The 16,492-nt window shown below is 41.1% G+C and overlaps 1 protein-coding gene across 1 annotated transcript in view; it reads right to left on the bottom strand.

Annotated features, from left to right (window-relative positions):
• Positions 1–16,492, bottom strand: part of igsf9ba (immunoglobulin superfamily, member 9Ba) — a 203,283-nt gene that overhangs the window by 71,908 nt on the left and 114,883 nt on the right. Inside the window, exon 4 of the mRNA XM_060943802.1 lies at positions 11,656–11,807. Coding sequence (XP_060799785.1) covers positions 11,656–11,807 — 152 coding nt within the window. The remainder of the gene's footprint in view (positions 1–11,655; positions 11,808–16,492) is intronic.

Raw genomic sequence — 16,492 nt, 5'->3', positions numbered from 1 at the left:
GCTTGCCTGAAGCCCTGTATAGGATAAGCGGCTACAGATGATGGATGGATGGACTTGGACTTGACTTGGATTTGAACACTGGGGACTCAAGATTGGACTTGGACTCGAGGTTTAGTGACTCGACTACAACACTGAGATGCTTTACCACTAAACATCATGGCTTGGTTTGGTCCAACAAATTATAGTTATGATATAATTATTGTTATAATTCTGCAATTTGTCTTTGTTTTCTCTGCAAAGTTATCTGTGGCATCCTCTGTCAAGAACCTTACCTTGGAGGTAGATAAAGTGCAAACTGGTCAAACACAATCGTCACCAAATCTCTGGCTAGAATTGTCAATCAATCAATCAATCAATCAATCAATCAATCAATCAATCAATAAATAAATAAATAAATAAATAAATAAATGTTATCTTCAGCAGCAGTGCACTGACTTTCCGCCAAACTTGAATTCTCTTTACAAATCTCATTTTTTTTTTAAAGTTGCATCAGTAGTGCTTCCTTTTCCTTGACATTTAGCTAAATGTTCCACGTAAAATCATACATCACAGATTCACTGTGTCCATAGGCAACTTCTCACTTTCTGCCGTGAAAATAAACATCCTCTCTGGGGTTATCAAGTGTGGTTTGTACGCTTGTGTGTTCACGCTTAACTCTGGGGTCATGCTGCTATCACGTCTGATACACTGTACTGCAAAGTAGAGGTCTGCGCGGGACAGAATTTTCAGTCACGCTCCCGCCCGCTCCCGCAAAGAATTATGATTTTCAGTCCCGCTCCCGCCCGCTCCCGCCCGCAAATCCCACATGATGCAGACGTTCGCGTTATTTCTCACGAAAGTTCCTGTCATTGGCTTGGGGAATTAAACATGCTGAGCTTAGCTGAGCTCTCCACTGACCGATCCTTCATTTATTGTAAGTTTATTGTTTAGACTCTGACATTCTGCTGACACATTCCAAGTTGAGCGCTGCATGCGCTCATGATTGACAGCTCTCGCTTTGATTGACAGCTCTCACTTTGATTGACAGCTCTCGCTTTGCGCACTCGCACTCCCACTTCCGAGTCTGTGGCGTTATGATTCCAACCGCGATTTCATTCTCCTCTCATATGAAGTGCTGCGCAACCACAACCAGCTCCTCAGATTATACACTGTCTATTTCTAGCTTTAAATTGAACAATCTGTGCGATACACAGTCCTTTTTAATACTAGTTAATACTTTTTTAAATACTTTTTAATACTTAGGACTAATACTCTTGACTTTTTAACGGTAAATGTCCCTCTTTTTAAAGCAGCACTTACTTCTGAAGCACTGTGAGCTTCACTAGAGGAGCTCTGCTCTTCTGCCATGATCAGAGATCTCAAACACGGAAGAGCGGAAAGGAATCAGAAACGTACGCGAGATTAGACCACATCCGCAAATTTAGGCATCTTAAAATGTTTTTATTAATGCCAAATTAAATATCCAGCACAAATTATATATGATAGACATAAATTAATAATTTATAAATTTTATTTTAAACATGTTTTTAGTTAGTGGGACTGCAGCTTATCACCTCTCCCGCCCGCTCCCACATTGTGCACTCCCCCTCCCGCCCGCGCCCGCAATGAGCTTTCAAAATTTGTCCCGGGCCGCACTGTCCCGGGACTCCCGCGGGAGTGCAGGGCTCTACTGCAAAGTATTTTAGAGATCCTACCAAGTCTAATACCATCAGGGATGAAAAGGATTCAAATTCAGGAGAGTGGATTGTTCTTTGATGTACTCAAGACTCCGTTTCCAGAGTTCACAGCAGCCTTCAAATATGGCTGCTGTGGACCACAACATCCATCAATGCACCGCACTGCTCTCAGGCTCCAGAACTGTAATCAGACACACCTGTTCCTGATCACAGCCACAGTGTAAAAGGATCCTGCTCACAGTTGGACTTTGCAAAGTAAATGCTCAGTGTTTCTGTGTCTGACTTTACGAAACCTTTGTAGTTTGTGCTGATTATTTGGTTATTGACCCAATTTGCATTTTGATTATTGATGATAGTCTCTGCCTCTGACATTCTGTTTGTGCCACGCCTGACCATTGCCTGTTTACTGATACTATCTTTGCCTCACGATTTGGACTTGTTTACCACTGTGTTCTGAATAAACACGCTGTTCTGCTTTTAAATCCATCTGTCACCTGCTTATCTTACACATTTGAGAGTAAAAGTATGCATAAGTCCTGCATGAGTCCTGGGTATGACTTTAAACTGCAACGGGTGGTGAGTCTCAGGTCCGGGAGGACTTGAGTATTGGGGAAAGTGGAGTTACCCCTTAATCACCATTGCTCCCAGGTCCGCTCTGACCCAGAGTGGTAGCACCTGCCTGGGTTCCAGCTATGGGTTAAATAGTACATCACCAATAAGGCGCTGGCAGCAGGGCGCTTTTCAGTGCAATGTGGCAGATGAACCCAACAGGGTCAATGGCACACCACTAGATGGGATGCGGAAGAGCCACTAAAATGGCCAACGGATGGCATCACTCAGCAAGTCAGTTGTCACTGCAGGGCAACTTCCATACCTGACAGGTTTGTGGCACTTTCGTGCACCACTTGGCATCAGGCCTGGAGGTCCAGAGAGACAACACAATGGGGGCATGACATCGCTTGTTTTACCTTATTGTGCAAGGTGCTTCATTAGGAGAGGAGAATAGTATGCGACAGCTCATGAGGCCAGACATTTCATGGTGGCTCGGCCGAGCCGTTCTTGCCACTGCTGTGGACGACTCTGTCGCTCTGGTGTGGGCCTCACAGCCCATCTGAGTTTCTGCGCATCCTAATGAAGCAGCCATCATTGCTAGTGATGGACAGCCGACGGCATACCATAAGGTGGAAAATGAAAATATAACAAATAAAACCTGAATATGACCTAAATATCTGGTATTGAATTCAGTATTTTGCTGAAGCATGATGTATGTTCTTGAGCCTAGGAGTGGTCCAGAGAATTTGGTCAAAATAGTGGTCTGGAGTTTGCTTCCACCAAAATCTAGTGTGGGGCCTCATCAGGTATGGAAGCCATCCACTCTTCTGCATGCCAAGTAGGGGGATAGGATCAACTTGTCATGCTACTTCCTGTTTCAGATTTCATGAAGCCAAGGAAAGAGTTGTTATGATCAGCAGAGGAGATGGAACATACACTCACTGGCCACTTTATTAAGAATACCCACCCATCCACCTGCTGTTTGATGCAGTTCTCTAATCAGCCGATTCCTTGACAGCAGCACAATGCATCAAATCATAGACACAAATCAAGAGCTTCAGTTAATGTTCACAATGTTCAAACATCAGAATGGGAAAAAATTGTGATCTCAAAGTGTGACTTTCTTTCACTGTGGCATGGGTGTTGGTTTGAGCCAGATTGACTGATTTGAGTATTTCAGAAACTGCTGATCTCCTGGGGTTTTCATACACAACAGTCTCTAGAGTTTACACAGAATGGGGCGAAAAACAAAAAATACTGAGTGAGTGAGCAACAGTTCTGTGGGTGGAAAAAAAATGCCTTGTTGATAAGAGGACTCAGAGGAACATGGCCAGATTGAGTAGTTCGAGCTGCCAGGAAGGAGGAAGTAACATAACTTTTTACAACCGTGGTGAGCAGAAAAGTATCTCAGCATGCAACAGTAGAAGACCACATTGGGTTCCACTCCTGCAGCCAAGAACAAGAGACTTAGAATCAAGAACAAGTTCCTATTAAAGTGGCTGGTGAGTGAATATTGCTATAATGATAATGATATTGAAGATATAGTGATATTTATAGAACTTGAGTGATAATGATTAGCTCTCATTTCTGGTGCATGTCTCAGGCTGGCCTTCATGCTTAGTAAATGTCTTCTTATATGAGAATGGCTCCTTGTTTGCAAATATCCCTGTGCAATGACTTTCTGTGCATCAAAAATCCTGTTCTGCACTCCGTCAGTGTTGTAGTTTCCAAAGGAAAATAATAAAAGCAGCAGATTAATCTAGGGACGACTATTTTGCAAACCTGCACACATATACATGACATATGGAATTGTGCAACTGATTCACAGCTGAGAAAGTGACAGCCAACCTGCAATTATCTACCAAATGGGAACAAAATTGGTCCTGGGTATGAGCTCATATGACTACTCCTTTTCTGTAATATTCACCCCTGATTTTTTTTTCTTGACGTTTCTGTTCTAACCTCAGACTGCTTGTCCATTCTCCTTGATATATCAGTTATAACTCCAGATATCCTAAACTGCCTTCTTTAAATCAGGTCTGGAGCACAGGATTTCATGATAAGACCTCTCTCCATGTCCCAAACCCCACTGAACTACACGACAAATCACATCACATGACCAATCAGAAGCAGCATGTCCCTGTTTCCAATCTCTGGATGGACGAAACATTTTGCACTTGTGTACATCTAACTATACTAAATGCATCAGCTCTACACTAAACAAGTTTTAGTGCATTGATATTGAACATAATAATGATATTTATAGGACTGGAATGATATGGTGCACAGAATTTTCCAAAAGCATTAACACACAAAGATCATTGTTAAATAGACTGAGCATCACTTAAAAGTTCACTTAAAGGTAGACTGCATTTCAGATTTTCCAAGTGTAGGTCATAAAAAGAATTTTCCCCGACGCCTAATTATTTTTGTTTAGTGGACCGAAAGCTACTGAACTCGAATCACAGACTTCCAATTTTATTAGTTTAAAAAAAAAAGAACAATTAATGGATTTAGAGCTATGTGACCCTAAATTCTCTGCTATTTTTTCCTGTTTCACCATGACCCAATTCAAAATATGCATGACGTGGTGGGCTTTCTCTGTTCGTGCAAGGCATTGTGGGATACAAATTTGAAACAGGACAGAAAAATGGAGGACGTAAGTGTGTGAATGAAATGTGAAAGACCAACTACAGTAATGGAAAGTGAGAAGAAAAGACATTATGTTGCGAAGGAAAGGAAACGCAGGACCAAACTCATAAATATCGGCGCTCAGCGAGCACCTCGGTGTGATCAGCTGTTCATTTAGTGACAGAATTATGTAACTTTCAGTGCACGGTCAAAGGTAAACCTGTAGATGGCAGTAATACAACACTGTGGATACCAGCTGCCGTAAAACCCAAAAGAAGAAGAAGAAAGTAAACCTGTGCATGTGCACACACACGGACTTCCTCTGTCTGCTTGACTGCGCGAAGCGAGTGATTTCATGCACATTATTTGCTTTAATCCCCTCAAATTAAATAACTTCCCAGCCACAGAATGGCCTGATATATATATATATATATATATATATATATATATATATATATAAACTACGAAGGACCCTTTATGTAAGGATTTCCTAACTTTTTAACCCTTTATTTGTTTACCACAAAATTCCATACATGTCCCAGATGTTATTTCATAGTTTTGATGTCTTCAGTATTGTTCAACAATGAAGAAAATACAAAATACAGAAAAACCTATGAAGGAGTAAGGGTGAACAAACTTTTGACTGGTACTGTATATCTTTAAAAAAAATTTTTCTATGTTTCAACATTTGATATGTTGTCTTTGTACTTTTCTTGTCCCCATTTGCAAAGAGAAGAAGGAGCAGCCGGAAATGTGTAGGAAGAAATGTGAGACTACCAAGAGGACCAATTACATTTATTGCAATCTGTATCACCACAAGGTGTGGTTACATTTCTGGAGAGGTGCATCAGGCTACAGCGCAGGGTACGACATAGGATATGCGGCTACGCCATACTCTAAGGCGTAGATTTGACGCAGAAGTATAAATTGGCCTTGACTGGTGCTCCGGACTAGATTAGGACTTACATTTAGCACAAAAAAATGCTTTATGAATTACTCTTAGTCAGAGTCTTAATTCTAGCATTAGCTTTTCTTCAACTTGTGACTGAGTTGGGCTAGTGATTAGCATGTCTGCCTCTTGACTGAGAGATTGTGAGCTCTACTCATAGTTGGGTCATACCAAAGACCATTGTAATAAGTGTTGCCAGGCAAAACAAACCTTGTCTGGCAGTACTTATTTTATACCTATATGGTGATAATGGTAATATTTCTCAATCATCAGCTGTCAGGTTACAGCCCTTTGAAAACCCATGACCTTCAGTTTCAAGGTAGCTCAAGGTCAAAGATCATGGTGCCAAATGAAAGCCCATATGGTACTTCCTATGAGTTGATAATAGTAAATATCTGTCCACCATCAACTGTTTTCAAGTTACAGCCCTCTGGAAATCCATGACCTTTAGTTTGACCTTTCAAGGTCACTCAAAATCAAAGATCATGGTGCCAAATGAAAGGCCATATGGGAGTTCCTATATGCTCATAATAGTAAACATCTGTCTATCGGCAACCGTTTTTGAGTTATCATGGAAAATATGTTATTTTGACTGAAAGGTTTACCTTTCCGGTGACCCTGACCTTCACCTTGATCCAATTATCCCCAAAATTTAACCAGGTAATCTACGGACTATTGCCCACCTACCATGAAAATTTGAAGTCAATCGGTGTGACCGTCTAGATGCTAGATTGTTAACAAATAGACACACACACAAACAAATGAAAAGTTGTGCAGAGCACGATACTTGCGAAAATCAGAAAGAAACAGAAGTTATGGCCGATTAGGTGTTTTTACAAGATTTGACCTTGGTGACCTTGACCTCTGACCCTAACCCACCAAAAACTAATGATGTCTTTGTGTGACCCTAGTGAGTTGTCCTGTGCATTTTGGTGAAGATTGGTCAAGAAATGACAATGCTAGACCACAAACAAACGGACAGATCAACATACTTGCAAAAATCTCAGATTTTTGCAAGTAACAAACAAACCACACTGATTACAATACCTCGCCCCGCTTACTCCATCGCAGGCGAGGTAAAAATGGTACCTACATCCATGTGACGAGGCACGCTGCAGTAAAGATGTGAGCAGGGAATCAAACTCTTGTGGTTACCAGAGGACTAGTCCCCCACTGTAACCCTAGCTATGTAATCTGTGAGAGACCAAGGGCTATAGAAATAGAGATTGGTGTTGCCTTCAGGGCCTGGTTAGTACTTGGATGGGATTAGATTCCTGCCTGGGTGCTGGGACAGGGAGGACTTTGACCTAAATTGGTCAGCCTTTAAGGTCCTTTGTGAGCTTTTTCTTTGGACATTACATTACAGACATTAGGCAGGTGCTTTTATCCAGCAGTTAGGGGTTAGGTGCCTTGGTCAAGGGCACTTCAACCATTCCTGCTAGTCCAGGGAATCAACCCGGCAACCTTTTGGTCCCAAAGCTGCTTCTCTAACCATTAGGCCATGGCTTCCCATAATGGATGGCACCATTAGAGATGGAATAAAGTTTGATCTATGTGTAAGAATCTTGTCGATTTCCCATGTGGATGTGGTTAGACAGAGCAAACCCCAGACACGCAAACTCTGACGATGGTATGGAATAACACATCTATTAATTAATTGTTTTTTGACAGTCTGTTAATATTCTGCATGCTGTACAGCCAGCACAGCTACAGCGGTTTTACTATTCCATCAGCGCCGTGTCACTGTCTGACCCACTGCACTGAAGCCTCAGACAAGAGTGAGTAATAAACTATAAATGCTGCTTCTACTGAAGAGACTGAATACATGCATGTTGCAGCACAGCAAGTAGGAGGCTGAGGAATGAGAATCTGAGCACAGGATCTCTGGGGAATGAAACAGTCTGCCTCTCTGAGACAAGATCCCCCTCTTCCTGCTCTTTACACTGTCTGCTCCATCTTCACATTCCTGCCTTTCTCCGGCTTCCGGCCATGGCAGCCAGAACAGAGAGCGCAAATCCAGTGGCCGTCTCAGCGCTCTTCTTAAAGGTGAGGTCATGACACACTGCTTTTGTGGAAAAGTCGATGCAGTGGGAATGCCTTTAAAAGGGAAAACCTAGAGCCTGGGTCAGACTGTAAGCAGAGGAATAAATAAAAAATACACTTAATTGCATCAAAATTTTGCATGAAATCCACAACACAAGACCAGCCAACTAGTCCTAAGCTCTGGGACAATACCAAAGCAATGTGAATATTTAGGCAGTAATGTGGGAAATGTTTCATCTCCAGTGCTGCTGCATGGGAATTTATAGAGCTCTTACTCGAGCTGACATGCTCTCGTGTAGCTCAGTAACTGTGGATACTCAATTCCACAGCACACGTGTAGACGTGGGTTGCTTAGTGGCTCAATTCAATCACTTGTGCTTGTGTCAACAATGTCACACGTTACAAAACTCAACTATCCATGTTTATAACATACAAATGCCAAATATACTTTGCTATATTCAGTTTTACCATAAAATAAGAATTTCTAAGAATGTTATTAAGTTCTGTTTAATACTTTATGTATCGAATAAAAATGCATTGCATTGCAGTATTGAGTATGTTGGTCGAAACGTCCTCAGCTTCCTCCTGCTTCTATGAAAAATACAATTAATATAACCTGATGAAGACAATTTTGTTTTCTCCAGCATGACTGCTCTCCAACATTGCTGTTATGTAATGATACACAACATATCACAATTACTATAATGATCTATAATCATCAATTTAGTTGTAATAATCAAGATAATCAATTTCAAAACAAACACATTCACTGGCCATTTTATCATTTTATCAGTCATCATTGCTAGTGATGGACAGCCGACGGCATACCATAAGGTGGAAAATGAAAATATAACAAATAAAACCTGAATATGACCTAAATATCTGGTATTGAATTCAGTATTTTGCTGAAGCATGATGTATGTTCTTGAGCCTAGGAGTGGTCCAGAGTATTTGGTCAAAATAGTGGTCTGGAGTTTGCTTCCACCAAAATCTAGTGTGGGGCCTCATCAGGTATGGAAGCCATCCACTCTTCTGCATGCCAAGTAGGGGGATAGGATCAATTTGTCATGCTACTTCCTGTTTCAGATTTCATGAAGCCAAGGAAAGAGTTGTTATGATCAGCAGAGGAGATGGAACATACACTCACTGGCCACTTTATTAAGAATACCCACCCATCCACCTGCTGTTTGATGCAGTTCTCTAATCAGCCGATCCCTTGACAGCAGCACAATGCATCAAATCATGCAGATACGAATCAAGAGCTTCAGTTAATGTTCACAATGTTCAAACATCAGAATGGGAAAAACTGTGATCTCAAAGTGTGACTTTCACTACGTTCAGACTGCAACCTGAAATGACCCATATCCGATTTGTTGTGAAATCCGATTTTTTTGTTAGGCCGTTCACATTACCAATTATATGAGACTTGTATGCGATCTCCAATATGAACGGAAAACGACCCAAAAGTGTCCCGCATGCGCAAACTGACACGTAATAAGCACATCTACCTAATACGTAAACAAAAAAAAAAGCGCACTCTTCAAGTTTAATGATTTTCTTTTTTTGTTTGTTTGTTTAATTATCTGGTTAGTGTTAAAGTGTGAGGTCTCGTGTGTGTTTTTGTTTCTGAACTGAAATGAAAACGTGTAGCCTGGTAACGAGGGTTGACTCCTAAATGTCTCTCTAATTTCTATATAAGTGCACTACATGTTACTAGGAAGTAATGGATTTTTAAACTCTATATAGTGCACTCGAGCTTCAGTAGGCAGTCATTTGGGATACGGCCGCTGTATTAGCAAACTCTTAATTCAGGCTTAATAATTTGCACATATTTATTTCGTCATATTAATAAACTTTTTCTATATTTTTATAAATATTTATTTAGATTGTTTATAGCCAGCTGAATTCTGCAACTTCTCTCAGCGCTGGCTCAAGGTGCAGAAACACCAGTGCAGTTTGCTATGGAGATGAGGCGAGACCTGGCGATGTGGTACAGGATGGTTTAAGTTATAAATCGGTTATAGAAACTGTTTTATTTAATCAGGCTAACAGATAAACATCCAGGTCCCTACCAAATCCACCATTAGCTTGAGCAATTCTATAAAAGTCTATTTAAATTCTGAAAACTGTACAAATGTTGTTGTTTTCCACCAAAGAGGTGGGATTAGCCAACGCAGAATAGTGATGTTTGTCTCTTGTTGATGACGTGTAGGTCGCATGAATGCGACCTGTCCGGTCAGACTGCAGTCGCATGTGAAAATATCGGATATGCATCGGATTTAGGACCACATATCCAAGCGGCCTGGGTCACGTGAAAAAATCAGATCTGTGTCGTTCAGATTGTCAATAACAAATTGGATACAGGTCGCATATGGGCAAAAAAATCGGATATGGGTCGTTTCAGGGTGCAGTCTGAACGTAGTCTTTGAGTTTACACAAAGTGTGTCTCTAGAGTTTACACAGAATGGGGCAAAAAACAAAAAACATTGAGTGAGTGACAGTTCTGTGGGTGGAAACAAAAGCCTTGTTGATAACAGAAGTCAGAGGAAAATGGACAGATTGAGCAGTTCAAGCTGCAAGAAAGGATATAGTAACTCATAACAACTCTTTACAACCGTGATGAGCAGAAAAGCATCTCAGCATGCAATAACAAAAAGAACACACTGGGTTCCACTCCTGTAGCCAAGAACAGGGATCTTAGAATCAAGAACAAGTTCCTATTAAAGTGGCCGGTGAGTGTATGTTCCAAAATGGATTTAATAACAATAAATTATCACTTTCTCAGCTGTTTAATGCAAAAGGCAAAATATAGTTGCATTCAGAACAGTAGGGTGGCTAGTTCCTTTCTGTGCACTCACACCTATGGGCAAATTTGAGGAGCCAGTTAACCTAATCACGTCTTTAGGGGAAACTGAAGCACCTGGATGAAACCCACACAAACATAGGGAGAACATGCAAACTCCACACAGAAAGGTCCCTGTTGGCTACTGGGCTTGAACCCAGAACCTTCTTGCTGTGAAGTAACAGTGCTAACCACTACACCACCAATGGTGCACATACATGGGGCAAATGGGGCAGGGGATGCAGATCAGTTACCAGTGAGTACTGATTATACTGCTTAAGTCTCTTAGCTAGTGATTGAAAGAGTTTAAATCCCAGCATCACCAAGCTCAAAACCCTTAGCCCTCAAACACTCAGGTTAAATATGAGTCACTTCAGATAAAGCATCTGCCAACTGAATAACTGTAAAGACTGATAGTTCAGCAGGATGTGGGCATTTACAATGCCAAAGCAACTTGATTGAGTATAATGGGTGAGAGAAAAGACAAGAAAAGTTCAAGCTGCCTGTTTTATCTTTTCTCCCCTCCCTGTCTCAGTCTTTCAGCTTTGGTGCTGCTCTGATGTGCTGCCAGACGATGCCTGCTGGAGCCAGACGCCCTGAATGTTTCTGTCATATCCAGCACAAGCTATTCTCACACTCTTCTTTCCTTCTCTCTCATCTTGTCAATGTTTCAAACTCATTCCACACAATTGTGCTCCTTCGTCTGTCAGCTCAGCCTACACATGAGCTCCTGACAGCGCTTTTTTTAAGCATTAATTCTTTCCTTTCAAAGCATGAAAGAACAATTCGTTTATGACCACAGCAGTTCCACACTTGTAATGAGGGTGTTAAACCAAACCAGTATACGTGTCCTGTTTCCCACTTCTCTGACGCTGGGATCAATTCTTCAGGGTGAAATGACTCATACAGGGAGATTACATCACATCAGTTTAATCAGTCAGTGAACTCTGAGCAGACATTACCGTGTATTTTTTGTTGGTGGCCAGTTGCTCTCCCTCTCGCAGCCAAGAGACCACGGGCTTGGGGTTGCCGAAGGCGGTGCAGCTCAGTGTGATGCTGCCTCCCTCCCTGGCCTCCACATACTGCGGTGGCACATCCATGAATGTAGGGGGCGCTAAGGGAAAAAAAGCACAAATAGTAATTAGATATGACCACAGGTCAATGATCGCCACACCGCAACTTCTGCAATATTTCTATGTTTGTAAAAATGATTTTAAGAAGAATGAAAGTATACTGATTGGTCTTTGTAGACTTTTATTGCTTAATTTGTGGTGGATTTGGAGTCTATCCTAGAAATACTGGACACAAATTAGAAGTGCCAGTCCATCTCAGGGTAACACACATACACAGGCTTTTTTTCAACATCAGGAAGCCAATCCACCAACAGGGTGTGTTACAAATAAATAGACACCCTGGAGGAAACCCACATGGACACATGTGAAACTTCATACAGGCAGTAACCTGTCACTTGCCCTGAGGTATAAGCTCAACAAACACTCATTTTCATGAAGGGTGCCAATACTTCTTGAAGGCACATACTTAATGGACGTGTTATAATATATTATCATTTATATAAAGAGTTTGATGTTTAAAGCTGCTATGATGTAAGTGATATAATATTAGGAATTAATTATTGTGGAGATGTAAACTGTTAAAAAGTTTAAAATACAACCCCGATTCCAAAAAAGTTGGGACAAAGTACAAATTGTAAATAAAAACGGAATGCAATGATGTGGAAGTTTCAAAATTCCATATTCTATTCAGAATAGAACATAGATGACATATCAAAAGTTTAAACTGAGAAAATGTATCATTTAAAGAGAAAAATTAGGTGATTTTTAAATTTCATGACAACAACACATCTCAAAAAAGTTGGGACAAAGCCATGTTTACCACTGTGAGACATCCCCTTTTCTCTTTACAACAGTCTGTAAACGTCTGGGGACTGAGGAGACAAGTTGCTCAAGTTTAGGGATAGGAATGTTAACCCATTCTTGTCTAATGTAGGATTCTAGTTGCTCAACTGTCTTAGGTCTTTTTTGTCGTATCTTCCGTTTTATGATGCGTCAAATGTTTTCTATGGGTGAAAGATCTGGACTGCAGGCTGGCCAGTTCAGTACCCGGACCCTTCTTCTACGCAGCCATGATGCTGTAATTGATGCAGTATGTGGTTTGGCATTGTCATGTTGGAAAATCCAAGGTCTTCCCTGAAAGAGACATCGTCTAGATGGGAGCATATGTTGCTCTAGAACCTGGATATACCTTTCAGCATTGATGGTGTCTTTCCAGATGTGTAAGCTGCCCATGCCACACGCACTAATGCAACCCCATACCATCAGAGATGCAGGCTTCTGAACTGAGCGCTGATAACAACTTGGGTCGTCCTTCTCCTCTTTAGTCTGAATGACACGGCGTCCCTGATTTCCATAAAGAACTTCAAATTCTGATTCGTCTGACCACAGAACAGTTTTCCACTTTGCCACAGTTCATTTTAAATGAGCCTTGGCCCAGAGAAGACATCTGCGCTTCTGGATCACGTTAGATACGGCTTCTTCTTTGAACTATAGAGTTTTAGCTGGCAATGGCGGATGGCACGGTGAATTGTGTTCACAGATAATGTTCTCTGGAAATATTCCTGAGCCCATTTTGTGATTTCCAATACAGAAGCATGCCTGTATGTGATGCAGTGCCATCTAAGGGCCCGAAGATCATGGGCACCCAGTATGGTTTTCCGGCCTTAACCCTTACACACAGAGATTCTTCCAGATTCTCTGAATCTTTTGATGATATTATGCACTGTAGATGATGATATGTTCAAACTCTTTGCAATTTTACACTGTCGAACTCCTTTCTGGTATTGCTCCACTATTTGTCAGCGCAGAATTAAGGGGATTGGTGATCCTCTTCCCATCTTTACTTCTGAGAGCCGCTGCCACTCCAAGATGCTCTTTTTATACCCAGTCATGTTAATGACCTATTGCCAGTTGACCTAATGAGTTGCAATTTGGTCCTCCAGCTGTTCCTTTTTTGTACCTCTAACTTTTCCAGCCTCTTATTGCCCCTGTCCCAACTTTTTTGAGATGTGTTGCTGTCATGAAATTTCAAATGAGCCAATATTTGGCATGAAATTTCAAAATGTCTTACTTTCGACATTTGATATGTTGTCTATGTTCTATTGTGAATACAATATCAATTTTTGAGATTTGTAAATTATTGCATTCAGTTTTTATTTACAATTTGTACTTTGTCCCAACTTTTTTGGAATCAGGGTTGTATTTGTTATTAATAAATTAAAAATTGTAATCATTGACAAGTAATTGACAAGAGGACTAACACACTCCAGGATGTGCTGTTATAGTAAAAAAGAATCACATCACGTATATTTTGCTAATGATGTTGATTATAGGCATGTAACGATTCACTCAAGTCACGATTTGATTCACGATATTGGGTTCATGATTCAATTTTTCCACAAGATGTATGAAAAAATGAAATGAAATGAAGAAACTTTTATTCCCCGAAAATGCAACATTTATTTTCCTATTATTTAGTAACTTAAATATTCATTTTGTTAAATTTAAAAAAAAATAAAACTTTTGTTTAATTTTCTTAAGAACAACAATTATTATTTACCCTACATTTGTAAAGGTTAGAGTAAAATATAATAGCCTATTAACTAAAATATTCCTTTTATTAAAAATATAACAAATAGGCCTTTTCTTAATAAACTTTTATGAACACTTATACACCCTCTGGGGTGGCACGGTGATGTAATGGTTAGCACTGTTGCCTCACAGCAAGAAAGTCCTAGGTTCGAGCCAGCTGGGTTGTGTGGAGTTTGCATGTTCTCCCCGTGTCTGCGTGGGTTTCCTCCAGGTGCTCTGGTTTCCCCCAAAGACATGCAGGTTAGGTTAATTGGTGGCTCTAAATTGACTGTAAGTGTGAATGGTTGTTTGTCTCTGTGTCAGCCCTGCGATAACCTGGCGACTTGTCCAGGGAGTACCCTGCCTCTTGCCCATAGTCAGCTGGGACAGGCTCCAGCTTGCCTGTGACCCTGTAGAACAGGATAAGCGGCTACAGATAAGGGATGGATGGATATACTCCCTCCATTTGCTTCTCTTTTCTTTCACTTTCAGCAGTCTGTAAAAAGAGAGCTCTGATTTCTTGTTAAATCTATTTGTACTGTTGATCACACAGCAGCTCTTTCCCATTTTATTTGTTCAAAGAAAAACGCAAAATTTACAACCTACATCAAAAAGAGAACTCTGATAAAAGCATGAAAGCTTTCAAAGATATTAAAGCAAAAGCGCAATAAGAAATCAGAGCCATGAAAGACAAATGGTGGTGCAAGAAAGCTGAGGAACTACAGGAACTGTCAGACAGGAAGGACTACCATGAACTATTCACCGGACTGAAGACTCCCTATGGACCAAGAAGCAATGTAGTGGCACCAGTGAAAAGTGCTGATGAACGTATACTCCACACAAATCTGGAAGACATAAAAAGAAGGTGGAAGGAGTATTTCTCCAATCTCCTAAACCAGCAAGGGTCAGCCGATCCTGAGGCATGTCGCTGGCTTGAGAGGAGACCAACAAGAGAAGATCTGTGTGTACCCATCACATCAGATGAGCTTGAGAAAGCACTCAAGGATACTAGATGTGTCAAAGCACCCAGCCAAGACGGCATCCCAGCTGATGTGCTGAAGCGAGGTGGCCCCAGCCAAACAGCTGCACTCTTAAAACTGTACAACGCATGTTGGGAGAACATGTGTCTTCCCCAAGACTTCAAAGATACACTAATTGTGACCATCTACAAAAAGAAAGGAGCAAATGTGGAAACCACCATGGCATATCTCTGCTTTCCATTGCAGGCAAGATTCTGGCCAAGATAGTTCTAAACCGAATTAAAAATATCTCAGAAGATGTACTTCCAAAAAGTCAGTGCGGTTTCAGGGCTGGCAGATCTACCTCAGATATGACCTTTACTCTGAAACAATTCCGAGAGAAAGTCATCGTCAACCCATGTACGTGGTTTCTGTAGACTTCTCAAAGGCCTTTGACACCATTGACCGAGAGATGCTTTGGAAGATACTAGAAGTTTATGGATGCCCGGAAAGACTGATATGGCTCATTCACCTCTTCCATGAGAACATCTCTGGGAAAGTTTCGATAGGAGGAGACGTTAGTGAAGCTTTTCCTCTCAATCATGGTGTCAAACAGGGATGCGTTCTTGCCCTGACATTGTTTATACTCTACCTTACAGCAGTCCTAGAGACTATGGGCACTAACCTAGATAAAGGAATCTACATCAGAACTTGATCGGAAGGCAAACTTTTCAATCATGCCAGACTCAAGTCCTCAACCAAAACTTGGCAAATTTGTGTGCAAGAACTGCTGTATGCAGATGACTCTGCATTTGTAGCAACAGCTTTGGATGACATGCAGGAAATCGTTGATCGCTTTGCCACAGTTGCAATCCTCTTTGGATTGAAAATCAATACCACGAAAACAGAACTCCTGGACCAACCCTCACCTGAGCCACAGGCAAGGTCAAGTAATGTTGTTTTGGTCAATGGAATGCCTCTTAGGAGTTCTGAGAATTTCATCAACTTAGGCAGTGCAGTTACCAACACAAACTCATCAGACTTGGAAGTAGACTGCTGAATTCAAGCTGCCACCAAAGTCTTCGGTGCATTACAAAAGCAACTATGGTCTCGCCATGACATTAAGAGAGCCACCAAGTTGAAAGTATACAATGCTGCAGTCTAACCATCTCTGTTTTATGCCACTGAATGCATGA

Source organism: Neoarius graeffei, chromosome 17, assembly GCF_027579695.1.
Source record: "Neoarius graeffei isolate fNeoGra1 chromosome 17, fNeoGra1.pri, whole genome shotgun sequence".
Taxonomy (NCBI): Eukaryota; Metazoa; Chordata; class Actinopteri; order Siluriformes; family Ariidae; genus Neoarius; species Neoarius graeffei.
This window is presented reverse-complemented; position numbering and strand designations above follow the sequence as displayed.